This window comes from Ursus arctos, unplaced genomic scaffold, assembly GCF_023065955.2.
Source record: "Ursus arctos isolate Adak ecotype North America unplaced genomic scaffold, UrsArc2.0 scaffold_31, whole genome shotgun sequence".
Taxonomy (NCBI): domain Eukaryota; kingdom Metazoa; phylum Chordata; class Mammalia; order Carnivora; family Ursidae; genus Ursus; species Ursus arctos.
This window is the reverse complement of record NW_026622997.1, coordinates 23,412,104-23,437,503: the sequence shown is the minus strand read 5'-3', so window position 1 is coordinate 23,437,503 and position 25,400 is coordinate 23,412,104. Positions and strand designations below refer to the sequence as shown.

The 25,400-nt window shown below is 40.1% G+C and overlaps 1 protein-coding gene and 2 pseudogenes across 13 annotated transcripts in view; 1 reads left to right on the top strand and 2 right to left on the bottom strand.

Moving 5' to 3' along the window:
• CDKAL1 (CDK5 regulatory subunit associated protein 1 like 1) overlaps positions 1-572 on the bottom strand; it is an 811,149-nt gene extending 810,577 nt beyond the window's left edge. For 4 of the 13 annotated variants that reach the window (XR_007191478.2, XM_048225748.2, XM_048225747.2 and 1 more), the window contains exon 1: positions 471-558. Coding sequence is in view for 10 of the 13 variants with exons in the window: in XM_048225748.2 (XP_048081705.1) it covers positions 471-543 (73 nt within the window). In the remaining 3 variants the exon portion in view is untranslated. Of the gene's footprint in view, positions 1-470 lie in introns of all 13 variants that reach the window. The other 9 variants (XR_007191477.2, XM_048225746.2, XM_048225751.2 and 6 more) reach the window with 5 other exon arrangements.
• An 18,926-nt stretch (positions 573-19,498) lies between these two features.
• Positions 19,499-20,102, bottom strand: LOC113264206 (60S ribosomal protein L13a-like; annotated as a pseudogene).
• Positions 20,103-20,391: 289 nt separating this feature from the next.
• Positions 20,392-20,920, top strand: LOC130542204 (60S ribosomal protein L31-like; annotated as a pseudogene).
• The last annotated feature ends 4,480 nt before the right edge of the window (positions 20,921-25,400 follow it).

Here is a 25,400-nt window from a genome sequence, read left to right as displayed (position 1 = left end):
GTCGTCCCAGATTCACAGAGAGGTTTTATGAGAAAAAGGGAACAAAAGTGAAAAACCACAAGACATTGCCCCTTCTAGCCAACTTCAGTTTAAATTCTTGAAATACAGCTGTGTGAAAGCTACATAACTGCGAAAGCCTTGTCCCAGCCCACAAATTCAGCACAGAAAGTGGGAGAAAGAATGAAATTCGGTTAGACAATAAGGAACGAAGTCCCTTAAATATTCCTTGCAGCCCTGCAGCACCTAACGCCAACGACTCTGTCCTCAATTCAGGCAGTGCCACCCGCTTCCCAATTAATTCCCAGACCCCAGCTGGCAAGTCCCTTTTCAACTACGAAACAAACCTGTAAACGGCCCGAGAAAGACCGAAACTGGAGAAACAAGGCTCCACCATTAAAGAAGCTCTAGCCACACTCTGCCCCATACAGATCCACCCGCCACCCTTACCTAGAGATCAGGAAATAACATACCAGCCCAAAGTGAGAGAACCACACGCCGTTCTGCCGATACGGGAAACACTTCAGATGGAGCTCGCCATGACATATACGTCCCGCCACGTCTATTTGCGCATGCTCCGCGACGGTGGCCCGGAGAGGTCAAATTGAATCATCGCTGAAAGTGCGAGTTCGGGTTTAACTTATTTTGCTAAAGATTACGTTTGGAATTCCTTTGGTAGCAAGAGTTAATATAGACACCAAAACCTCAGGTTCTTAGAATCGATTAATAGCTGTCTTCTGCTGAGCTCTTACTATGTGTCAGCCACCGTATTAAGCGCTTAACATAAACATTATCTCCGAACTTCTTCTCCTTCTCCTTATTATTATTATTTTACAAAAGAGGAAACAGGGAGTGCGAGTACTTGCCAAAAGTTATTCTGCTAGTAGTGACAGTCCTCTGTGCTGAATTTAGTTTTGCCCAATTCTGAAATTACCTACTCTTTTCATTACATTTTACTTTCTTCCTCAAAATTTTATGAAAAGAGGTCATATTGGAGAAGAGAGTAGAAAAGGACGAAGAACAGTTGCATTAAACAGTATTTATCATTTAACACCAAGCAAGGGATTTTTTTAATGCTTAGAAGGCAACTAAACTGTAAGGCAGTTTAGCAGAAAGAATTTTCATGGAATGTACTGGTTCTGACCTAGTTGCCTTCAATATGTTTTCTCACTTTATTATTTTTTACCCAAGATACTGTGCTTGACCTTGTTTACTGAAAGAGCATCTCCACTTTAAGAAATGAAGACAATTGGCCATGAAGAAGAAGACAGAAATCACAAGCTTTATGCCTAGTGCAATCCTTCTAATTACAGTGCCACCCTTTGCTCACCACATCCAAGAAAAAAATCCAAACTGTGACCTAGAATCCACAGCAGTCCTCGCCCGGCTGAATTAGAATTGTACCTTTATGTTGCCCCATCTCTTTCACTGTAATCCCGCTGCCTGGCACATAAACTTCCACTAAATGGCCTCTCCATAAGCATGCCCTAAGATCTAGTTGAGTTCACTTAAAGAAATTTTACTGAGTGCACACCACATGACCTCAAGCACGATGCTGGATATCAGAGCTAGAAAGGGAAAAAAGGCAACTTCCTCCCTCAAGGATACTTCAAGGATATCGTTTCGGTAGAGAAGAGCAATCTCTGTGGAAGATGAGTGCACAGGGACTTGTGGAGCGCAAAGGGGAGGTTCCTCCTTTTACATAAGGGCGTCAAGACTCCCCATGGGGGGAAGTAAGAGCAATGGAGGAAGGTATTCCAGGCGGGGAGAGAGTAAGAGCAAATGCATAGAGGCCTGAAGTATAAACTCTTGTATATTACAAAAGCGAAAAGAGTAAAGGGGAGTGATGGTAGACAAGGCTGGAGAGGGAAAATGCAGGGACTACATGAAGGTGAGCCTTGTTTGCTAAAACAGACATCAGACCTAATCTTGGATGAATTAGGTAGTGTGAAAGTGTCTGAGCAGGTGATCCTTTCAGGAGGATGGGTTTGAGGACAACACTTCAGACATGAATAAATATTGAAAACCTAAATGGTGTTGTTGGCTGTGAGGAATGGGGAAATGGTAAGGGAAAACGCTTTTAATATGAATCATTTCAAAAGCCAGTGACCCTACCTCTAGGAATTTATCTTACAGAAATGTTCACAGTTACACCAAATGACATATGTGCCAGGTTATTCTTTGAAACGTTGCTTGTAATAACAAAATACCAGAAACCCTCTCTGGCTTCTCAATAGGGAATGGTTAAATATATTTATGGTATCTATACAGCTCTTAAGAAAGAATAAGGTTGCTTTTAATGTACTATCCAAGACATTGGTTAAGTGGAAAAAGAAAGTTGCAACATTGTGTTCACAGTGTACAAGTACAGCTATTGATATGTATATATATTGGCTACAGGAAGATTTACTCTTCCTGTATTCCCTTTTGTAACTTTTATTTTTGTACCATGCATATGTATTAATTATTTAAAAAATAAAGATACATTTTATAAATAAAATTAAAGTGGCACTTGATAATTTGTAATTTACTGGTTTATCTGTTTATTTTATAGTATCGAACTCTGATTTTCCTTTATGTTAATATTAAAATTATATGTCTTATTTATTTTGGTGAGATATACATAGCATAAAATTTACCATTTTTGCCATTTTTAAATGTACAATTCAGTAGCATTGAGTACATTCACATTTTCATGCAACCATTGCCAGAATTTTTTCATCCCCCCAAACTAATCTGTACTCATTCAATAGCTCCCCTTTTCTTCTTCCCCCCACCACCAGCAACTACAGTTCTGCTTTCTGAGTGTGTGAATTCAATGACTCTAGGAACCTTATATAAGTGGAATCATATAATATTTGTCCTTTTGTAACTAACTTGTTTTGCTTAACATAATGTCTTCAACCATGTCAATGTAGTCACATGTGTCAGAACTTCCTTTTTAAGGCTGAATAATATTCCGTCATATCTATATATCACATTTTGTTTATAAATTTTAAATCTCTATGCTTTGATTCTCAAATTAGATTGTAAACTTTGTAAGAATAGACACTCTACCTTATTGTTTTCTCAGCCCACAAATATAATATTAAATATAATATTAATTTGGTGGCAGACAAACCAATTTATGTGTACAAAGACACACTAAAAATGCAAGTGAATCCATAAAATAATAGTAAAGGCTAACAATTTTTGAGAACTTTTAAGTGTGTGCCAATAACCACAGTAAGCCCTCCGTGTGAATTATCAAACGGATTCATCACAATAACTCTATGAATAATCCTATTAATTAGTACTATTATTATTCTTTTATCCTCTTTTCTTAATAAGATTTATTTTTTTATTTGAGAGAGAGAATGAGAGCAAATGGGAGTAAGGAGCAGAGGGAGAAGGAGAGAAAAACTCAAGCAGACTCTGAGCTGAGCACGTGGAGCCTGAAGCAGGGCTTGATCTCACAACCCTGAGATCATGACCTGAGCCAAAACCAAAAGTCAGCCACTTATCCAACTGCACCACCCAGGGAACCCACTCTTATCCTCTTTTTACAGAGAAGAAAACTGAAGCGTAGGTAGTCCTACTCTGGTCTTTTTTAGCAACTTTATATGAATACTTCAGAAGAAAGAAATTGTATACTAACATTGAAAATGCAAAAATTCACATAGAGATAAACATTGGAGAGAAAAAACAAAAATAAGGGAAATATACAATAAAATCTATAAGCCGTCAGTGATCAACTCCATTTTCTGTTTGTCTTTATAGTGAAACTTGAAGAGAAAATGTAGACAATAATGAAGTTAGAATTCTTACTATCTCAGCCACTAACCAAGAAAGAAAGAATGAAACATGAAAATTATAAACATTTAGGCACATGTATTTTAGTTTCAGCTTATGATCTGAGCCTTTAGTTAGTATACTTATAAATTTGTACCAATTGATGTCTTTTTATGAGAAATAAATCATGCACTTAATTCACCCTTGAAAAATGCTGAGAAATATAATGAAGTTTTCTGTGTAGAATATTAGATAAGTTTAGTAGAATGAAATTTTAAATGTATTAATGTATTTCTTATGAGATCAGAAAAGGATGAGTGTTCTCAATTTTTTAAGCTCAGCAGGCCAACACATATCACGTGAATGCATTATTATTTACATTAGCTTCCCATTGCATGTGACAGAAAGCTAGCTGATTTCATAAGCAAAAAGAATGAAGGGAGCACATGAAAATTGGTTCTAGACCCAGGGTCTTGGGTTGGATCTGATCAAGTGTCAGAGTAAACTCCCCAGCTAGAAACTATACAACCAAAGCAGTTTTTTAGGAAGCCTTTTCAGGTGTTGGTTCTCACAAAGGACTGAAGATCAGGAAATAAGTTAGGACATTATCACAGGATCTGAATACAAACCCAAGGAGAAAGATGGTGACAGTTGAGATAGAGGAGACAGAAAGTATGTCAAAAGAAACTTTGCTCTCGGGGCGCCTGGGTGGCACAGCGGTTAAGCGTCTGCCTTCGGCTCAGGGCGTGATCCCCGCGTTATGGATCGAGCCCCACATCAGGGTCCTCCGCTAGGAGCCTGCTTCTTCCTCTCCCACTCCCCCTGCTTGTGTTCCCTCTCTCGCTGGCTGTCTCTATCTCTGTCAAATAAATAAATAAAATCTTTAAAAAAAAAGAAAAGAAACTTTGCCCTCAATAGGTGAAGGCTTCAATGGCGAGGATAAAAAGGAAGGACACTGATATTCTTAAGTAAACTGAAAAAAACATTATATAAAAACGTGATGTGAAATAAATTAACCTGCTGTTCGCTTTGAAAGAAACACTGAATTGTCTCCATGTCATCTAACCACTAGGGGTCAGAGTGCTATACTTGCAGTAATAGAAGCTACTCCTATCCGTTTGCGCAAATAGGTTTGGCCCAATTCTGTGATTAATTTTCCGTTTTGATTCTTCCACTCTTCGTATGAGTGGTTTGTGAGCTGTGCCTTTGGGCCAGGCCAGAGCACTGAGAGGCGCACATCCCCTTGCTGCAGGGTAGGTAACCCACACTAGGCCAGGGTGAATTCCAGGCTTTCTGTCTGCCAGGAGAACCTGCAGCTGGAAGTTACTGAAACTACCAGGTGGAGAACACCTGCCTGGGGCCCAAGCTATTCCACAGGAAAGTAGATGTGAATGATGAGGGGAGAAATCAGTAAGTTCTGAGGACAACTATCAGCCCCCCTACAATCCAGCTTGCTTGAAGCTAGTTTACTTCTTCTTTTTTTTTTTTTTAAGATTTTATTTATTTATTTACTTGACAGAGAGAGAGAGAGAGCAGAAGCAGGGGGAGTGGAAGGCAGAGGGAGAGAGAGAAGCAAGCTCCCCGCAGAGCAAGGAGCCCCATGCAGGACTTGATCCCAGGACCCCAGGATCATGACCTGAGCTGAAGGCATCACTTAACCAATTGAACCACCCAGGCACCCAAAGCTAGGTTTACTTCTGAGCTCTTTAGTTTTGTAAATAGGTAAATTCCCCATTTTTATTTCTTAAGCTAACTTGAGTGGGTTTCTTTCACTTGCAACTGAAAGAGTATTAGCTAAATTCCTTGGTTTTACATATTCTCTTGATTAAAAAAAAAGATAATTTATATCTGTTGTCTAACTCCCTGATTGTTTATAAGTGTCTGTGGGAAAGAGACATAGGATGTTTTTTCTGTCTTTCAGTAATATGTGACTCGATATATGATAAATATACCGACTCATAGAGTAATAGACTTGCAGTGTATATAATATACCAACAGCTGTTCTGAATTCTCAGACTAAAACAAAACAAAACAAAACAACAGACCACAATTTCTGCCCTCTTAAGAGTTTACATGCTAGCAGGTACAGATAGATGATACACAGTAAATATGACATAAATAAAAATTATATGTTCAAAGGTGATAAAAATGGCCAAAAATTTGTAGCAAAGTAAGGATAACCAAGAGTGAAGTCCTGCAATTCTTAAAGCTGGTTGTCAGAGTAGGCTAATGGAGAAAAAAACGTTTAAACAAAGACTAAAGATGAGGAGGTTAGCCAAGGCATGTGTCCAGGAAGGGGGTACAGGGAAAAGCGACCTGCCAGTGGAAAGGCTCTAAAGGCTCTCACACCTGCCATGTTCAAGAGATAGCAGGAAGATCAGAGTGGTTTGAATGCAGTGAGTGTGTGAATGCATCAGTAATAAGAAAGGAGACCAGAGAGTCAATGGAACTAGATCAGGTACAGCTTTATGGGCCATAGCCAGAACCTTAGCTTTTCCTCTCAATGAAATGGGAGCCGTTAGAGCGTTATGAAGAGAGGAATGGCTCAAGGAGGTAAGTAAGAGTTAACCGTAATAATCCAGGGGAGCACAGATGGTGTCCTGGATCAGGCAGGTAGCAGCAGAGGTGATAAGAAGTAGTTAGATTCTGGACATATTTGAGGACACAGCCCATAGAATTCCCTGTAGATTGGATCTAGATTATGAGGGGGAAAAAAGAGAGATAAGAGATGATAAAGTTTTTGGCCTCGACTACAAGAAGAATGAAATTACCACAATTCGGAATTGATTACTGAAGGGGGAGATCAGGAATTCAGGAGGTTTTTTAATTTGTTTTTTTTTCTTTTACCTTTTATTATCATGTTTAATTTTGAAATAATTTCAGAATTTTTTAAAGTTGCAAAAAATAGTATAATGAATTTATGCATAACCTTTACCTAGCTTCCCCAGATATTAACATTTTATATAAATGAAGTACAACAATCAGCACCAAGAAATTAACATTGACATGATACTATTAACTGTCCCAGTCTGGGACACTTCCTTGTTCTTTCTTTGTCTTTTTTGACCCTGACACCTTTGAAAAATATTGATCAATTATTTTGTACAATGTCCCTCAATTTGAGTTGGTCTGATGTTCCCTCATAACTAAATTCAGGTATGAAATATTGGCAGTATTACTATAGAAGTGATGCCATGCCCCTGTCAGCCCATCACAAGCACAGAAACACGTGATGTTGGAATGTCTCACTAGTAATGATGTACTTTGAACACTTGATCTCTCCAATGGAAAGTTACTATCCTCCCCTTTGTTATTAGTAAATGCCTTGCGTGAAGATACTTTGAGAGTATATAAGTATCTTGTTTCTCAACATCCACTCATCCACTAATTTTAGTACCCCTTAATGATTCTTGTAAGTAACAATTATTACTGTGGTGTTTGCCAAATGATAATTTTCCATTTCCATCATTCCTTCTACTTTTATTATTAGATGAGCTGTTCCTTCCCATCATTTATTTATCTGCTCAATTATTTATTTATATTAATATGAACTCATAGATGTCTATTTTATTCTATGGCTTATAATCCATTACTACCATTATTTTGATGCTCCAAATATCCCAGATTTGGCCATTGGCCTTTGGGATGGCTTCTGTGTTCTTTTGACAAGTCTGTTTGGGGGGGGTGTTTTGTTTTTTCTTAGCACTTTCCTATATTTTGGAACCACAAGATGCTCCAGGCTCACCTTGTACTTTCTCCGCCCCTCGGAATCAGCCAATTCTTCAAGAAGTCATGGTCCCTTTAGTGAGAAGTGATATTCACAAACCAAGATGTGCGCACCAGGTACGCTCATTGCTAAAAGGCGTTGTTGCTTCAGAAGCTCAGTCTTGAACTTCTTAAGCTCGAGATACCTTTTAGGCATCCAAATGGATTGTTAACTTGGCAATTAGATGGATGATTCTGAAGTTCAGGTGAAAAGTTTGGGCTGCAGACATTAATTTGGGAGTCACTGGCATATAGCTGACATATGAAGCCCAAAGACTAGATGAGATTGGCTACGGAATGAACGTAAATAATGAAGAGAACCAAAGACCGAGGCCTGGTGCACTCCGATATCAAGATAAGGGAGAGGTTGCCTGGTTGGCTTAGTCAGTAGAGCATATGACTCTTGACTTTGGGTTCATGAGTTCAAGCCCCACCTTGGGTGTAGAGATTACTTGAAAAGATCTTAAAATTTTTAAAAAATAAAAAAATTAAAGATGAGGGAAAAGAGGAAGAGCCAGTAAAGAAAGCTGAGAAGGAGCAATCAGCAAGGTAGGAAGAAAACTAAGAATATGGTATCCCAAAAGCCAAATGATAAAGGTGCATCACAGAGGAGAGAACGCTCAACAGTGTCAGATGATGCTGATAGGTCAAGTAAGATAACTGAGAATTAATCATTGGATTGAGCAACTTGGAAGGACAGTTATGGTGGAGTGGTGTGGGTAGAAGTTGAATGAAGTGGATTCCAGGGTGAAGGATAGAAGGAAACTGGAGACAACAGGTATAGAAACCTCTGCAGATCTGCTGCGAAGAGGAGCAGAAATGTTGGACTGTAGTGGTGGAGAAAGTGGGTTCATAAAGGTTGACTGTTTTACATAACACTGTATGTTAACTACACTGGAATTAAAATAAAATTTAAAAAAGGACTATGTTTTAAAGATAGGAGGAAACAAGAGATCATTATACGCTAAATAAGAACAATGCCATGGAGATGAAGAAATTGATGATATAGTACAAAGAGGTGGAAACCACTGAAATATATTCCTGGGGAAAGATAGTGACTTTTCTAAGCATTGTATCACAGTGCCTGAAATATAAATATTTGGGGAATAAGTAAAGGTTGTTCACCTAGCTTAAAAAATCTGATACATTTGGCTGATATCATTTTAAAAGCCAAAATTTAAAAAATATGACTTAAAACAAACAAACAAAGCTAGAGCATTCTAATGAGATTTGAGCAGTGACCATTAAGAGTCCATGAGGGTGGGCTGGCTGGGTGGCTCAGCTGGATGAGCGTTGGGTTCTTGATTTTGGCTCAGGTCACGATCTCAGGGTCCTGGGATCAGAGCCCTGTCTCCCGGGAGTCTGCTTCTCCCTGTCCCTCTTCCTCTGCCCCTCCCCCTGCCTGCACTCACTCACTCTCTCTCTCTCTCTCTCTCTCAAATAAATAAATCTTAAAAAAAAAGAAAAGTCAACTAGGGGTGCCTGGCCAGCTCCGTTGGAAGAGCATGTAACTCTTGATCTCGGAGTCCTGAGTTTGAGCCCCACATTGCAGGGGGAGAGATTACTTAAAAATAAGTATATAAATAAGTAAACTTAAAAAAAAAAAAAGTCAACTAAAATAGAGGTGCCTGGGTGGCTCAGTCAGAAGAACATGCCCTTGATCTCAGGGTTGTGAGTTTGAGCCCCACATTGGGTGGAGAGATGACATAAATAAATAAATAAATAAATAAATAAATAAATAAAACCTTGAAAAAAGGAGTCAATTAAAATATTATGCTGAAAATGCATTTCCCTGGCAAGTATCAGAATGTGGTCACTTCCAGGAAGATGTGGAAAAAAGAAAATCCTTTTTTTCCTTTTTAATCATAGGACATTCGTGGCCTATGGTTAAAAAAAAGAAAAATGCATCATTAATACCATTAGCCATATCTCTCACTGGTTTCTTTCCAAATATTTTCCTACCAGCGATAAATCTATAGGGGAAATTCAGAGATTTGCAATTCCACTGGGAACAAATGTCTCTGAGAGTGAAGAATAGAAATAATGAAGGCCACGGAGGGCTTTGCTCCTCAGAAACTCTGCCAGAGATTATGAGAATTTTATTCTCTGAAACTGCAGAGACACCAAGTTTACATCGAAACAGCTATGAGAGGAGGAAGAAGAGGGAGTATTCCATTTTATTTTATTCAGTTTTGGTGTATTTGGTTATTCTAAATTTCTCGAATAAACCCTGTTGGTGGTGGTGTTCATTCAAGGAGAGTTAAGAGCCAGATAAAAAGAAAAACTAAGCCAGGACAAAATAAAGGAAACAAGATTATTTTTGTCTTACTTTTTGTGTGTTCTCATAGTTACCCTCTATGATTTCTCAATAAATAATTTGTAAGGAGGCAGAAAAAAATGTTTAGTAAAAAGGCACTCAGTGAATAATTACAGCACTTATTTTCAAAGCATAGTTAATTATTTTATGCATAAATATGGGCAGAATTCATATCCTAAATGAATTTGCTCAAAGCAAAACTATACTCCCTGAAGTTGATTTGTTTTTACATAACCGTGATGTTTATTAGACAAGGACACATATAAATTTATTTTTATTTTATAATTTAATTTTTTATATTTTTTATGAGTTTATCTAATTGATTGTTGCTTATCTTAATTAATGGAAGGAAACAACAAAGTGTTTAACCCAAAATAATCTAAAGTCTTTTATATTTGACTTTGAAAAAAGTTCAATATTTAGTAATGAGTGTGGAAAATTTTAATGTTCTAAGATATTTTTTTAAACTTCAGATAAAGCAGCAAAAACATACTGAGCAAAACCTTATTTAGCTCATAGCCTGGCCCTACACAAATTACACTTGCAATAAATAGGTGGTAATTAATCACCAAGAAATTTGTCAGCTTCCTTAGCTATCATTTAGCAACTATGTCAGAGAGTCATTGTTTTTCCTTATCCAGAAGAGCCTACTCTAATTCTGTGTGGTTCAGTTAGCCCTGGACTAGCTCAGCCTCTACTAATGGGCAAGTGAGTAAGACCAGTTCAATCAGAACCTCGTATTTCTCTGACCCTAGTACTGGATTTCATGAGTACATACAACTCTGGCGAGGTCCATCAGCACATCCTATCCTCCCTGGCCATGGGTTCATGAGTGAGTATATGGTAACCACTGTGCATTGCCTCCCGCCATTTTTATAAAATACGACTATGCACTTTTGGCCCTGGTTGATCTCGAATTGACTTCTGGCCAAAATTGGGCCCATCAGAGTTCTTTCCCCATGATTTTGAAATTTAGACTAAGAACATCCAGTATCAGTTTTGACATGTCTTTAACAGAAGAATTGTATATTAGGGAGCTCCCATGTGACTATGAGAGAACAGAAAGCCTTCTAGAAGAAAGAAGCAGTCAGGTGGAGAGAAGCAGAGATGAAAAATGAAAAGAGAAGTCCTGATTCTGGTCCTCTTGAGGCTAGGCTGCATTCCTTTTTTTTTTTTCTTTGAAGAGAGCAAACTCACACACGCGTGCAAGCAGAAGGAGGGACAGAGGGAGAGGGCCAGGGAGAATCTTAAGCAGGCTCCACACCTCGAGCAGAGCCTGACACAGGGCTCACTCTAATGACCCTGAGATCATGACCGTGTCGAAATCAAGAGTCAGATGCTTAACTTACTGAGCCACCCAGGCACCTCAGCCGGATTACATTCTTGACCCTTGGTCCTCCGAAAACACATTAGAATCATCATGCCAGTTTTTCTTTGAAGCTAGCTCCAGTTGGTTTCTCCTTCTCAGTCAAGAATCTTTATTAATTCTGCAGCCCCTGAAGGTAAGTAGAGGAGAAGGCAGATGACTATAGCGAGCCAGGGTTGGGAATTTGTAGGACAGAGAGAGGAGACAGAGAGAAGCAGGAAACGAAACTGAAGGTACCAGGAAGAACAAGGTCCAAGTGACTGAAAATGAGGATCAAGTTGGGTTTGAGAAGAAAGAGAATCGAAAATGGGCTATACCCAACTAGAAGACGGGAAAAGACTGGGGAACTGGAGGGCAGGGTTAGATGAGTTTGCTGCTTTGTGAGAGTCAGGAATGGAGAGGAAGGATGTGGTCTCAAAGTGAGATACCAAAGGTAGAAAAGTCCCAAATTGTAACAAGGTCCAGGATGTGGCTAGGAGAGGGGGCTGTTGCAAGGAAGCAAGGGTTGGAGTAGAGGTTCAGGAACTCTGGCAGTAAGAGACATAACATACAATTTACCTGGGAAAGTGGCCGTAGTTACGTAGAGAAGAACATGAACCAAAGCCCTTTGTGTATGTGTTTGTTAGAAATACAGGCAATTGACAGGATGAACATGATATTGGAGATTTTAATTCTCCAGTGTCAATAATGAGAGACGGAGTGCATGAAGTATTGTGCAAAGGGTTGTGACATCTTCAATACAGATATTTGGAATCAATTAAATGAAGTCGAAGATCTCTATTTATAGTACATACAAAATAGTCTCTAGGCCATTACTTGTGATAAAAACAACACTTAATAATACCAGTATAAAACAAAAAATGTAATTACATGAAAAAATTTTAAATTTTCCTAAATAATGGACTTACTAAGGAGAAAATTAAGAACACAATAAAAGTCTGTTTTAAAATAATATTAAAAGGACATCAACACTTCTTCACAACGTTATTATGTAATTCCTTGAAAATAATAATAATAAAGGACTTCTCAAAAGCTTTGAAATGCAGGAAAACTCTTCTTAGAAAAACTATAGGCTTTTAAATTATTTTATTACTAACAGACAACTAAATAAACATTCAATTTAAGATCTTAGAAAGAAAATTTGTAAATCCTGAATGAAGTAAAACTAAAACAGATGTAAGTAAATCAGAAATTGAAAATGCATGGGGTGCCTGGGTGGCTCAGTTGGTTAAGCATCTGACTCTTGATTTCGGCTTAGGTCTTGATCTCAGAGTCCTGAGATGGAGTCCCACACCGGGCTCCACTCTGGGGCATGGAGCCTGCTTAAGATTCTCTCTCCCTGGGACACCTGGGTGGCTCAGTTGGTTGAGTGGCTGCCTTCAGTTGAAGTTATGATCTCAGGGTTCTGGGATTGAGTTCTGTATGGGGCTCCCTGCTCAGTGGGGAGACTGCTTCTCCCTCTGCCTTTGCCTGCCGCTCCCCCTGCTTGTGCTCTCTCTCTCTCTGACAAAGAAATAAATAACATCTTTAAAAAAACTCTCTCCCTCTGCCCCTCCCCTTCTAAAAAACTAAAAAAAAAAAAAAAAAGGAAATGCATTTGACAAAAACAAAAGCTGATTTTTAAGAGATCAATGTAATGAACAAATGACATATAATACAGCAAAGAGAGAAAAACACAATTACTAGAAATAAGAAGACAAATATGGCAAACAAATCAAAAGGAAGATAAAAAATAAATAAGAAAAAAATAATAAAAAATAAAAATAAATAAAAGGAAGAGAAAATTATAAGGGAAAATAGGGGCACCTGGCTAGCTCAGTGGAGCAGGCAACTCTTGATCTAGCGGTTGTGAGTTCAAGCCCCACATTGAGTGTAGAGATTACTTAAAAATAAAATCTTTAAAAAAAACTATAAAGGAAAATAACGAACATTATTACAGTTTTTGTAGAAATCAGGAAATGTTCATCTAATTCAGTTTTTAAAATACCAGAAAAACCTGAAAAATAATCCAATGTTCTTCAACCAGTAAATAATTAACTGTATGGGGCATACATACAATAGAATACGATTAAGCAAGAAAAATGAATGAACCCTTAAGGCACACAACAATATGGGTGAATCTCAAATACATTACACTACATGAAAAAAGTCAGATTTTAGTGGCTACATATTGTATAATTAATTCCATCTGTATCACACTCTGCAAAAGTAAAACCATAGAGACAGAAAACAGATCATTGATTGACAGGAACTGGGGGCAGGGGGAAGAGTTGGCTATAAAGGCCTGACTGGCTCAGTCAGTGGAGCTCGCAACTCTTGATCTCGGGATTATGGGTTCCAGTCCCATGCTGGGTGTAGAGATTACTTAAAAATAAAATCTTTAAAAAAATAAAGGCACAAGGAAACATTTTCAACACTTGAAAATGTTTCCTTGTGCCTTGCTAGTGGTGGCTGTTACGCATTTGTTGAAACTGTTAGAATTGTACATTAAAGCGACCCCTGGGTGGCTCAGTTGGTTAAGCATCTGATTCTTGGTTTTATCTCAGGTCATGATCTCAGGGTCCTGGGGTCGATCCCCGAGCTGGGCTCTGAGCTCAGTACAGTTTGCTGGAGATTCTCTGCTCCTCCCCTGCTCTCTCTCTCTCTCAAATAAATAAATAAAATCATAAAAAAAGAACTGTATACTAAAAATGGTGAATTTTATTGTATGTGTATAATACCTGAATAACATGGCTTTTAAAATTTTTTAATGGAGAAACTATTAGAGAATAATGCTAAAAAGAACAGGTAAAAAGTGCTTTTATAAGAAAATATTACATAACAATAAAAATTTAAATAATGTGTTGATGGTATGAAAACAGAAAGCTAAATCAAAAGAAAAAAATTAGAGACACCAGACATAGACATATAGGTAATAGCTTATTACTAACTCTTCCTTTTCCTCCTTTCCTCCCCATCTCTCCCTTTGTCTTCCCTTCCCTGCCCTGCCCTTCCTGAACAACTTAGAGAAAAAGTCATTAGACTGAGAGTATAAAGTAAGAGAGCCACTCCGGAAAAGAATTTGGCCATTTGTTAAAAGATGAAACATGTCCTTACCGCATGAACCATCAATCCCATTCCTGGACTTTCATCCCAGAGAAACAAAACTTGTGTTCATACGAAAACACGTACACAACCATTCACAATAGCTTTGTCTGTAGTTCCCCACACTGGAAATAACCCACATGTCCTTCCATAGGTGAATGGTTAAACAAACCACAGTACATCCATACTATGGATATTACTCAGTAGTGGTGACCCAGAGTGGGATGTCCAAGTCAGAGGTGGGTGAAAAGGATATCGATGTAGGATAGCACCAGTATCAGCCAGGCACAAAGTATCAGAGCTCCCCAAGGCGGGCAGGATGTAAGATTCTAAGTGGGGTGAGGAGGGCTCTATGACAAGGGAAGAGGCATGGCGGCCATAATGAAAGATTTGCTACATACAGGAGGATTAAGCAGATAAGTTAGTATATGCATCATAACAGGACCCAAGCTTCTTACTGTCAAAGACAATTAGAGAGAGGAAAATAAGGGGCACCTGACTGGCTCAGTTTGCAGAATATGTGACACTTGATCTCGGGGTCATTAGTTTGGGCCCCACATTGGGCATAGAGATGACTTAAAAAAAAATAGGAAAATAAGAATGAACCCTTTGGTATTGGATTTGAAATGGAGATTACAGTATAAACTTGTTTTTAATATGTAATAGTAGATATAGAAGTAAATACAAATGTGTATATATGTGTGTATACACAATGTATGTATATATACCAAATTTTCTTAGGTAAAACATGTTCAAATTTTAGGAGGGATCATGCATCAGGTGAAAGTGGATTTAGAGCCTCAAATAGTTTCAGCCAGCACCCATCTCTCTCAGCCTCTTGGCTCTATCATTCATCTTGACTTCATCTTCATTGTCAGACTCTCTACAAGGTGTCAAGATGGCTGTCATTAGCTTCAAGGCCGATTTCCAGATTCAAGCCCAGAAGAAAACGAAAAAATTTGCTTTTCACTCAACAATCTAAAAAAAAGTCTCTCTGCGTGGTATTATTGGCTCTGACTGGATCTTGTGCCTGCCTTTGTATTATCAGGATGGCAAGGAGAATGCAATGCATTGATTGGCTAAGGCTGAGCCACGCCCACCCCTGGAAGCAGGGGTGGAATGAGCTTCTCTCTAAAGCATCAGGATTGGTTGCGTGGGACAGAATGGTTCCATTGAGGAAAATTAGGAAACTTTTGTTAGAAGAATGATGAACAGGTGCTGGGTAGCAAAATGGATTTTCACTATGCAATTTGTTTCTTGACATTCCCACATACCCTTCTTCCCATACACATGCTTTAGAACATGCCCACACTTCCATACCGGAATACCATATGCAACCAAAACACAATCACTTCGTCCTGAAAATAGGACAACGCAAAGTTCTGTCTCGTGGCTCCGTTGAAGTACTTGTCGAAGTTCTCTGGGTGACTTCCTTTAACCCCGCAAAGCCCGGCTTAAATGACAAAAGCAACACAATGTGTATGGTTAATAATGTGTATGGTTAATAATGGTAATACAAAGAACCAAACACTATGTCGGCCATGGAAGTGCAACCGTCAGGTCCGCTCTCAAGAAAGGACATCTCTTCAGCTGTAGAAGAGGGCAGCTAACTAACAGCCTTCATCAGCAGCACCTTCAGGACCCACCCAGCTTCTCCCCGGAGGCCACGCTTTTCCTGGGCATCCCTCCCAGGCAATGATTAAGCATGACAGGCTTATTCCTATCTAGCCGCTTCTGCACAAGGCAGATGACTGTAACTGCAATTTTGCTGTAGAGCTGTCCATTGCACTGACTTAGGCTTTGTATGATCTGTGTAGCCAACCGAAGGCTTTGCCCACCACTCCAACTTGCTCCCCTTTATCCTTTACAGACACTACTCCTGATAAATCTCTTTTTTAGAGTATCTTTTAGAGTATCAATATTCCTATGGATCCTCCCCCCGCCCCCTAATAAACTTTTTGCATTTCTAACTTCATCACCATCTGCTTTCCAATAGACTGGAATTGACACAACACTATTCCCAGGATCAAAGTACCTGGGGAACAGAATCAGGAATAACAGTGGAGTACTGAGGAGCATCTGACTGCCTCAGTCAGTTGAGCATGTGACCCCTCTTTTTTTTTTTAAGGTTTATTATTTATTAGAGAGAGAGAGAGCGAGCATGTGAGCAGGGGGCAGGGGGAGGGCAAAGGCAGAGGGAGAGAAAGGGAGTGAAGCAGACTCCCCACTGAGCTCAGAGTCCAAGGCTGAGCTCAATCTCACGACCTTGAGATCATGACCCTGAGATCATGACCTAAGCCGAAATCAAGAATCAGATGCTTAACTGATTGAGCCACCCAGGTGCCCCGAGTATGTGACTCTTGATTGTAAGTTCCAGCCCCACATTGGACATACAGATTACTTAAAAATAAAAAATCTTTTTTTTTTAAGATTTTATTTATTTATTTGACAGAGATAGAGACAGCCAGCAAGAGAGGGAACACAAGCAGGGGGAGTGGGAGAGGAAGAAGCAGGCTCATAGCAGAGGAGCCTGATGTGGGGCTCGATCCATAACGCGGGGATCACGCCCTGAGCCGAAGGCAGATGCTTAACGACTGTGCCACCCAGGTGCCCCTTAAAAATAAAAAAAATCTTAAAAAAAAAAAAAAAGTGGAGTAGTGATCTGTCCGTCATCTTGGTTTTTTGTTACCCAGCCCCCATCAACACTTCTTTGGAAAAAAGACAAGTAGAAAAAAATATACAGTTGTCTCCAATCCATAGCATGCATCATATACTGCTGGACAGGAATAGCAAGGTCCCCGATCTTGGAAGTAAAGTAATTTACCAAAACAGTCCCTTTTCCTCCAAGGCCACATTTAAGATAGACATTGGGGAGGGTTTCCCTTCCTGAGGTTACACCTCCTCAGCTACTAACAGTATGACAAGAGACTTAGGGGTGAAATGATCACTAGTCTTTATGCCACACTTGGAGTTTCATTAGCTCTTGCTTCTGCGCAATTCTCTGAGCTAATAACCAAAGCCGGACAACTCGTCAAGTCTAGAACTGGACCTATGGGCTTCTGTTTCTTAGCAGCAAACTCCAGTGCTCTGTTCTTCTTCTATAACCCTTAGCTTAACGGCTTCATCTCTACATCTGTCTTATGAAATTCAAAATGATGTTCTCAGATAGGCAGGTGAGGCTAATCTGCTCCAGGCCTGTGTTCCTGCCACAGTTTGTAATTGGTAACTGCCCACTTTGTCAGACAGAAGTACGTTAGGAGACCTGGTTGGATGTCACCTGTGGGATCAGGAGCATTTTAAAAATATTGATTCTAGCTCTTAGATATCAGATTGAGCCACTTTCAACCTAAGCCCTCCTTTATGGAGCACCATCACATAGGCCACAGGAAACAGCCAACGCACTCTCAAATTCCTCCATTGTTGTACTGTATCTTTTAACATTCCATCCTTTGGCAATGAATAGTCCTAGTCCCAAGATAAAATACATGGTAGTCATCTGACCAGCTCTTTCCTACTTCAAGTTAAGGGCTATAAGAATGACCAACTTTCCAGTCTAGGAAAGAGGGGTGTTCACTCTTTTTTTCTTTTTTAAAGATTTTATTTCTTTATTTGTCAGAGAGAGAAAGAGAGCACAAGCAGGAAGAGCTGCAGGCAGGGGGAGAAGCAGGCTCCCCGCTGAGTAAGGAGCCTGATGCAGAACTCTATCCTAAGACCCTGGGATCACGACCTAAGCCGAAGGCAGACACTTAACCAACTGAGCCACCCAGGCATCCCATGGTGGAGGGGTGTTCATTGTTACAGAAACTATCCTTAACTTAGATAATTCTACAGCTGAGTGTCTCTTACACTCCAGTTTTCGTATGAGTTGTGTCATCATTTAGAACTTCTTTCTAGTTGCCAGTGACAAAAACCACAACCCAAATTGGCTTAAGGAAAGAAAGATAAGCTATCGGCTTATGGTACTGAAAAGTCTTAAGATCTTTAGGGGCAGCTGGCTGACTCAGTCAGTAGAGCATGCAACTCTTGATCTTGGGGTCATGAGTTTGAGCCCCACATTGGGTGTAGAGATTACCTAAATAAATAAACTTTAAAAAAAGAAGAAGAAGAAGAAAAGAAAAGATCCGGCATCAATCAAGGCTGGGTTTGGCAGAAGGTTAAACCAAAGTGTCATCAGGAAATACCATCTAAATATTTGCCTTGAGAAGATTGGGCTTGTTCTCTGACCCCATGAGAGAACTATCTCTAGAATCACCTTCCCAGTTCAATTCAATAACAAAAAAATTTGTTAAGGTGTGCTTTTCAACAATCCCAGCAAAAAGCCTCATCTCTTTTTATTAGCTTGATTGGGTTACGTAACTGTCCCTGAACAAATTCACTCTGGCCAGGAGAATGTAATATTCTAATTAGCCAGACTGAGTCCCATGAATTCTATTTTTTTTAATAACAGCCTTATTGAAATATAATTCACATACCATAAAATTCACCCCACATGAACCCTTAGGAAGTAGGACACTGAATGAATAACACCTAGAGCACCTGGACTGAAAATTCTGGAGGCAAGATATCCCAGAACAAAATGGGCACTGTTATTAAAAGAAGGGTGAGTGGAGTCTGGCCACCAGAAACTGAGTTTCAGTAATGTGAACTTATTTTATAGGGATCCCATCTCACATATTACAGCTTTGTATAGTTAACACTTATCTCCTGGGTTGTTTCCCACATGAAGCACCCTATGAGACTTGGCCTAAAACAACTTATTCATTGCTTTTCTACAAATGTTCAAAAAGTCTTAGGTTCCAGGTTTATATCCACAGCTCTTCCCAGCTCCGTGTTTCCTGTATTGTTGACACACGTTAAAAAAAAAAAAAGTCTTATGAATTTCCTTATTTAAAACTCACTTTGGGGGCGCCTAGGTAGCTCAGTTGGTTGAGTGCCCAACTCTCGGTTTCTGCTCAGGTCACCATCTCCGCATTATGAGATCGAGCCCCGAGTTGGGCTCCACGCGCTCAGCCCGGAGTGTGCTTAAGAGATTCTCTCTCTTTCTCTCCCTCCGCCTCTCCCCTTTCCCTCACTCGTAGGACCAGCCCTGGCATGTGCGCACCCTCTCTCTCTCTCTCCCTCTCTCTCTCTCTCTCAAATAAATAAATAAAGTCCGTTTTTTTTTTTTTGTGAAGAATAAACAGTCAATTTTATTGGGCTCAGACCAGGAGTCTGTGGGTCTTGAGGACTTCTGTGTATTTGTCAGTTTTCTTCTCCACATTCTTGTCGACCTGTTTCCATAGCCTCATGAGCTGCTTTTCCTTCTGCTAATGGATCTTGGTCTTCTCCTTCCTCTTCTCTTCCAGGGTGGCTGTTACTGCCTGGTACTTCCAGCCAACCTGGTGAGCCAGGCGCCCCAGGTAAGCAAACTTCCACGTGGGCTTCAGGTGCACCACCTTGAGGACAACAGGAACCACCATCCGCTTTTTCTTGTCATGGGGGGCGGGAGCCCATCAAACACCTTGAAGTGGTCCAGGGCAGCCTGGCCTCGCTTGGTCTTGTGGAGCAGCATGTCTCCCACTGTCCGCCAGAAGATGGGTGTTCCGAAGTGGTAGGGGCCGCGGGATGGGTTGGTGTTCATGTGCTTGTGGAGGAAGGCCAGGTACTTCAACTTGATTCTGTAGAAATTGCCAGAAATCTTAATGCCCTCACAGTGCACGACTACGACTTCTGGCCCAGAAGCACCTGTTTGGCCACGATGGTCTGCAGGCAGCCCAGGAGATGGCCTCGGCCATCCAGCGCCATGACCTGCCCCTCCACCATCTTTGGCAGCTGCCCGGAAAAGCTAAATAAAGTCTTTTAAAAAAACAGAAATCACTTTGGGGGCACCTGGCTGGCTCAGTCGGTAGAGCATGCAACTCTTGATCTCGGGGTTGTGAGTTCAAACCCCATGCTGGGTGTAGAGACTACTTAAAAATAAAATCTTTAAAAAAAAACCTCACTTTTTAAATTCAAGTCATAGTGTTAATTCTGTAATTCTCCAGCAACATTCTGGGAAGGCTGTGTGGTTGATGGAGAAATAACTGTATCAGGGCTTCCCAGTCAGGTCTCTATGACCAGCACAGATGCACAGGTGCACATAATGTAAGATAAGGACGGGGAGCACAGACATGGAATCAGACAGCCCTAGCAAATCCTAGTATCCTGCTTCCTGAAGCAATGAATTTGGACAAGTCACTTAAAGTCCCTCAACTTCAACTTTTCCAACCTGGAAAGGGCCCAGCAGAATAGCTTCTACAAAGAAGGGTGGCGAGAAGAAAAAGGGCCATCAACGAGGTAGTGACCAGAGAATATACCATCGATATTCACAAGCACGTCCATGGAGTGGGTTTCAAGAAGTGTGCCCCTCAGGTACTCAAAGAGATCCAGAAATTTGCCATAAAGGAGATGGGAACTCCAGATGTGCACATGACACCAGGCTCAACAAAGCTGTCTGGGCCAAAGGCATAAGGAATGTTCCATACCATATCCATGTGCTGTTGTCCAGAAAATGTAACGAGGATGAAGTTTCACCAAACAAGCTCTACACGTTGGTTACCTATGTGCCTGTCACCACTTTCAAAAATCTAGTTAATGGATGAGAACTAATCGCTGATTGTCAAATAAAGGTATACAACTGAAGAAAAAATTCCTCAACGTCAATTTCCTAACTGGAAAATTGGGTAATGATATCCCAAATGACAGTGACAAAGATGATAAACGAGATGATGTGTATGTGTAAGGAGAAGCAGGAAATAACATTCTCTTGAATTACTCTTGGCTCTAGTACATGAGTTTAGAAGAAATACTTTGATGGGCTTCTTTGACCTAAGACCCCAAGATTCAAGCTCTGCTGTCAAAGTAGACTGCCTTCTAGGAAGGGGGAATCCATTCACTGAAGGCCTTTTGCTTTTCCGAATGCTGAAGAGGGTCTGGATAGACAACGTGTGATGGTTAGGAGCTGAGGGATGGAGTAAATCTGAGGAAGAAAAAAAGAATTAGAGATGTTGGTGTTGAAGGGGTGTTAGGATGTGCTGGAGCTGGCTTCTATTGGCTTCCTAGGACTGATCCTTGGCATCTCCTTCCAGCTCTGTGTTTGGTCATACTGTGTTGGTAGTATGAAATTAACTATGGTGAGAATATTTATACCATGGCACCTGGCAAGCCTACAAATGAGCCCTTCCCACCTTCCAAAGACCTGCTTAGTAAGTATTTACAGCACAACACTGGATGAAATATCCCCATGTCATTAGGGTACCTGGGTGGCTCAGTTGGTTAAGCGTCCGACTCTTGATCTCAGCTCAGGTCTTGATCTCAGGGTGGTGAGTTCAAGCCCCACATGGGGCTCCACATTGGGCATGGAGCCTATTTAGAAAAAAAAAAAACAAAGTGGAAAAAAATCCCAAAAAACCAGAACTATCCCTATGTCAGAGCAACAGGGATATCTAGGGGAGATTTTTTTTTTTTTCAGATTGTTTACTTCTCATTCTTCCCTTGACATCTTTAGTAAAGTCCCTTTTATTCACTATCGGCTTATGCAAGTAAATTCTTGAAGGAGATGAGGACAAGGGCATAACTGTTATCTAAGTACTGACAAATGGTAGCAATAATTGCCTTTATTATTCATGACAACCATAACAAATGGTGCTTTTCTTCCCCCATGAGAGCACTAACGTAGCTGCCTTCCTCAGGTACAACAGATTTCTTTTCACCTGCTTCCTGGCAGAACATAGCTCAGGACCCCCAATTATGAGAGGCCATGGTTCCATTTGAGTCCCGTGTGAGCAGGGATGCACTCTCTGAGGTAATGACAAGTAAGCTGAAGTCTAGAATAAGAAACCAAGGGAGAAAAAGAGTGGGAGGAAGCAAGCAAAAGCATTCCAGGCAGAGACAACTGCAGCTTCAAGGGCTCCAAGGCAGGGAGAAGGACAGGTGAGAGTGGAAAGTATGAATGGGCAGAGAGTGGCCAGAGATGAGGGTTCCACATAGACAGAGATCAGATATGCTAGGCCTTCTATACTGTTAACCACCAGGGGGGGGTTTATTGCCCTCAAGGAACTCGTCAGGGATTACGATGTCAAATTTCCTCATGCTCACCATGACTAAAGCTTGGTTGACAGATACAATATTAATAAAGGATTGCTTTCAGGGTATGGAGCGCATGCTTGTCTCCAAAAATCTATCCATGGGTTGAGTCGGATGAGCTGAGAGCCAGGCTGCACTGTTGAAGGTACTGTGACTTAATGCCACATGACCAAGTTAAGGGATATGTGGCAGCCAGTATCCAAGATGACCCCAATGATGCTCATCTCTCTCTATTCTCCTCCTACACTGAATCTGGCTGATAGGACACTGGGGAAATGACACTATGTGATTTCTGAGGCTAAGACATAAAAGATATTGTAGCTCCCATCTCTTTTTCTCTTGGATCATTCACTCTGGGGAAGTCAATGGCCATGTCATGAGGACACTCAAGCAGCCCTATGGAGAGGTCCACATGGGAAGGAACTGAAGCCTCCTGCCAATCATGGCACCAATGTGCCAACCATAAGAGTGCACCATCTTGAAGTGAACCCTCCGGTCCCAGTCAAGCCTTCAGATGACTATCGCCCTGGCTGACATCTTGATTACAACATGAGACATCCCAAGCCAGAACCATCAAACTAAACTGCTCCTGAATTCCTGATCCACAGAAAAAGTGTGATATGATGAATGTTTATTGTTGGCTTAAACCAGTACCTTTTGGTATTTTGTTATGCAGCAGTAAATTAAAGCAAACATTATCAGAAACAATCCTAATACACTATTTGCTGGAATAACAATAACACTATTTATCAAGGGTATCGTCTAGGAGTTTTGGCAAGTTAGTTGACCTTGCTACACCATGGGTTTTTTTTCTGTCGAAAGAGACTAATTAACAGTATCCATTTTTCAAAATGTGTTTAGCATTAACTGGAATAGTAGGTGTAGTTAGTTTAAAGAATGAAATGGAATCATAAATAGCATATAGTAGCAGCACAGTAAGTGTCATCCATCATTATTATTTGCTGTTATTTGTTATGACTATTATTTTTTAAATTTTAATTTTAACCAAATCTGCTTCTGCTCCCATTTTTCAAAATCAATTAGCAACACAATGATCTCGTCAGTCGAAACACCAGAAACCTGGATATTATCTTTGACTGATTTAATTCTCATTCCTTACCTCTAATCAATCATTATGTTCTACTGATTATATCTACTGAGCACTTTCAGACTATTTTCTTTATCCCATGCCTTAGTTCAGGCCTCTATCAACTCCCATCTGGACTATTAAATAGATTCCTAAATTGTTTCCTGTCTCTAATCTTATTCCTCTCAAAACTGTTTCTCACACTGCAGCCAGTGGTCTATCTATAACCTAATATGATAAAGCCATTCCCTGGTGGAAACCTTCCACAGGCCCTCTGACAAGTCCATAAAGTCCAGTCTCCTCAGCATGACCAATAAGGCCTGTCAGGATCTGGTCATCACTTGCTTCTCCTCTTATTAACATTGTGTTTCCAAGTGTCGATTCTCTTATTTGTTGCCTTTGGTGTCTCTCTTCCACAGTGTTGATTTTTCTTAAGTGTTTGGTGGTCTTTGCTTTTATTTTTTCTTTCTTGTAAATATTTGCTGGTGGCTCTAGATTCAACAGCTTATTTCCATGCCCAAATGAGGCTTTCTGGTCACCTATCCCAGTGGGTTCAAGTTTGTTTTTGTTTTTGTTTTTGTTTTTGTTTTATAGAGGGAGAGAGAGAGAGAGAGAGAGAGAGAGAGATGGGGAGAAGAGAGGGAAAGGGAGAGAGAGAATCTTAAACAGGCTCCGCACCCAGGAGCCTGACATGGGCTCGATCTCGCGACCCAGAGACGATGAGCTGAGCTGAAACCAAGAGTTGGACCCTTAACCAACTGAACCCACCCAGGTGGGTTCAAATTTTGATCACAGAACACTGATTCTGATGATTGTAGGTGAGAGTTGAATCATGCGACAACGTGAAGTGTGGGGGCACCCACACTCTCAGAACTGGACATAAAAGGCTCTACACAAAAATAAATGGTTAAAGAACACGTGGTGACTTTTCCACTCAGACTAGGCACTTGGTCCTGGCCCAGCAAAATCTGTATTCTTAAATGTATGCTCTCATGCTAACCCTATTCAAACCCCAGAGAAACACATTTCCTTGCCTTGCATCTGGGACCTTGAAACAAAAAGAAACAATCCCGTCCAAATGCCATGAAGGTTTGTGAGTTGTGCCCTATCGAGTTCAGAAATAGGTGTGGTTTCAGCTTGGAGGATCCGAGAGGCAGAATCACTGAAGGAAGAGAAAATACAAATTAATTATTGTGACAAATCCTTCCTCTCAAGATGAATGCCATCGTTTCTTACATAATGAAGAATTATTCTCTAAGAAGGCTGAGAGCTCGTTTTCTTGCTTGCCTTTGTGGATCTGGGGGTTCTCTTGAATTAGCTCAATATTTGAAACAATTGTACGTGACAGCTGAATAAAATTTTGCAATGTTGAATAATTCATATTGCTTTTAAATTTGTATGTATATGTTTATAACATAATAGGCATGAAACATGATGCTGATTCTACTGGCAACTAGATGGACAGTGAAAACTAAATTTTTAACTAGCTTTTAGTGTATTTTATTTAAAAATTAATAATGGTTAAATAAAATTTTTAAAAATTAAATTGAAATTTCAGATTTAAAATAATTTGATTAAAAAATTCAATACTCATGAACTTTAATTTGCAGTTTGTCATTTTATTCTGACAATTTTATTTTATTTTATTTTTTTTTTTTTAAAGATTTTATTTATTTGACAGAGATAGAGACAGCCAGCGAGAGAGGGAACACAAGCAGTGGGAGTGGGAGAGGAAGAAGCAGGCTCATAGCGGAAGAGCCTGATGTGGGGCTCGATCCCATAACGCCAGGATCACGCCCTGAGCCGAAGGCAGGCGCTTAACCGCTGTGCCACCCAGGCGCCCCTATTCTGACAATTTTAAATAGTATAGAAGAAAATCGCATTTTTGAAAACATATGAAAAATAATTAT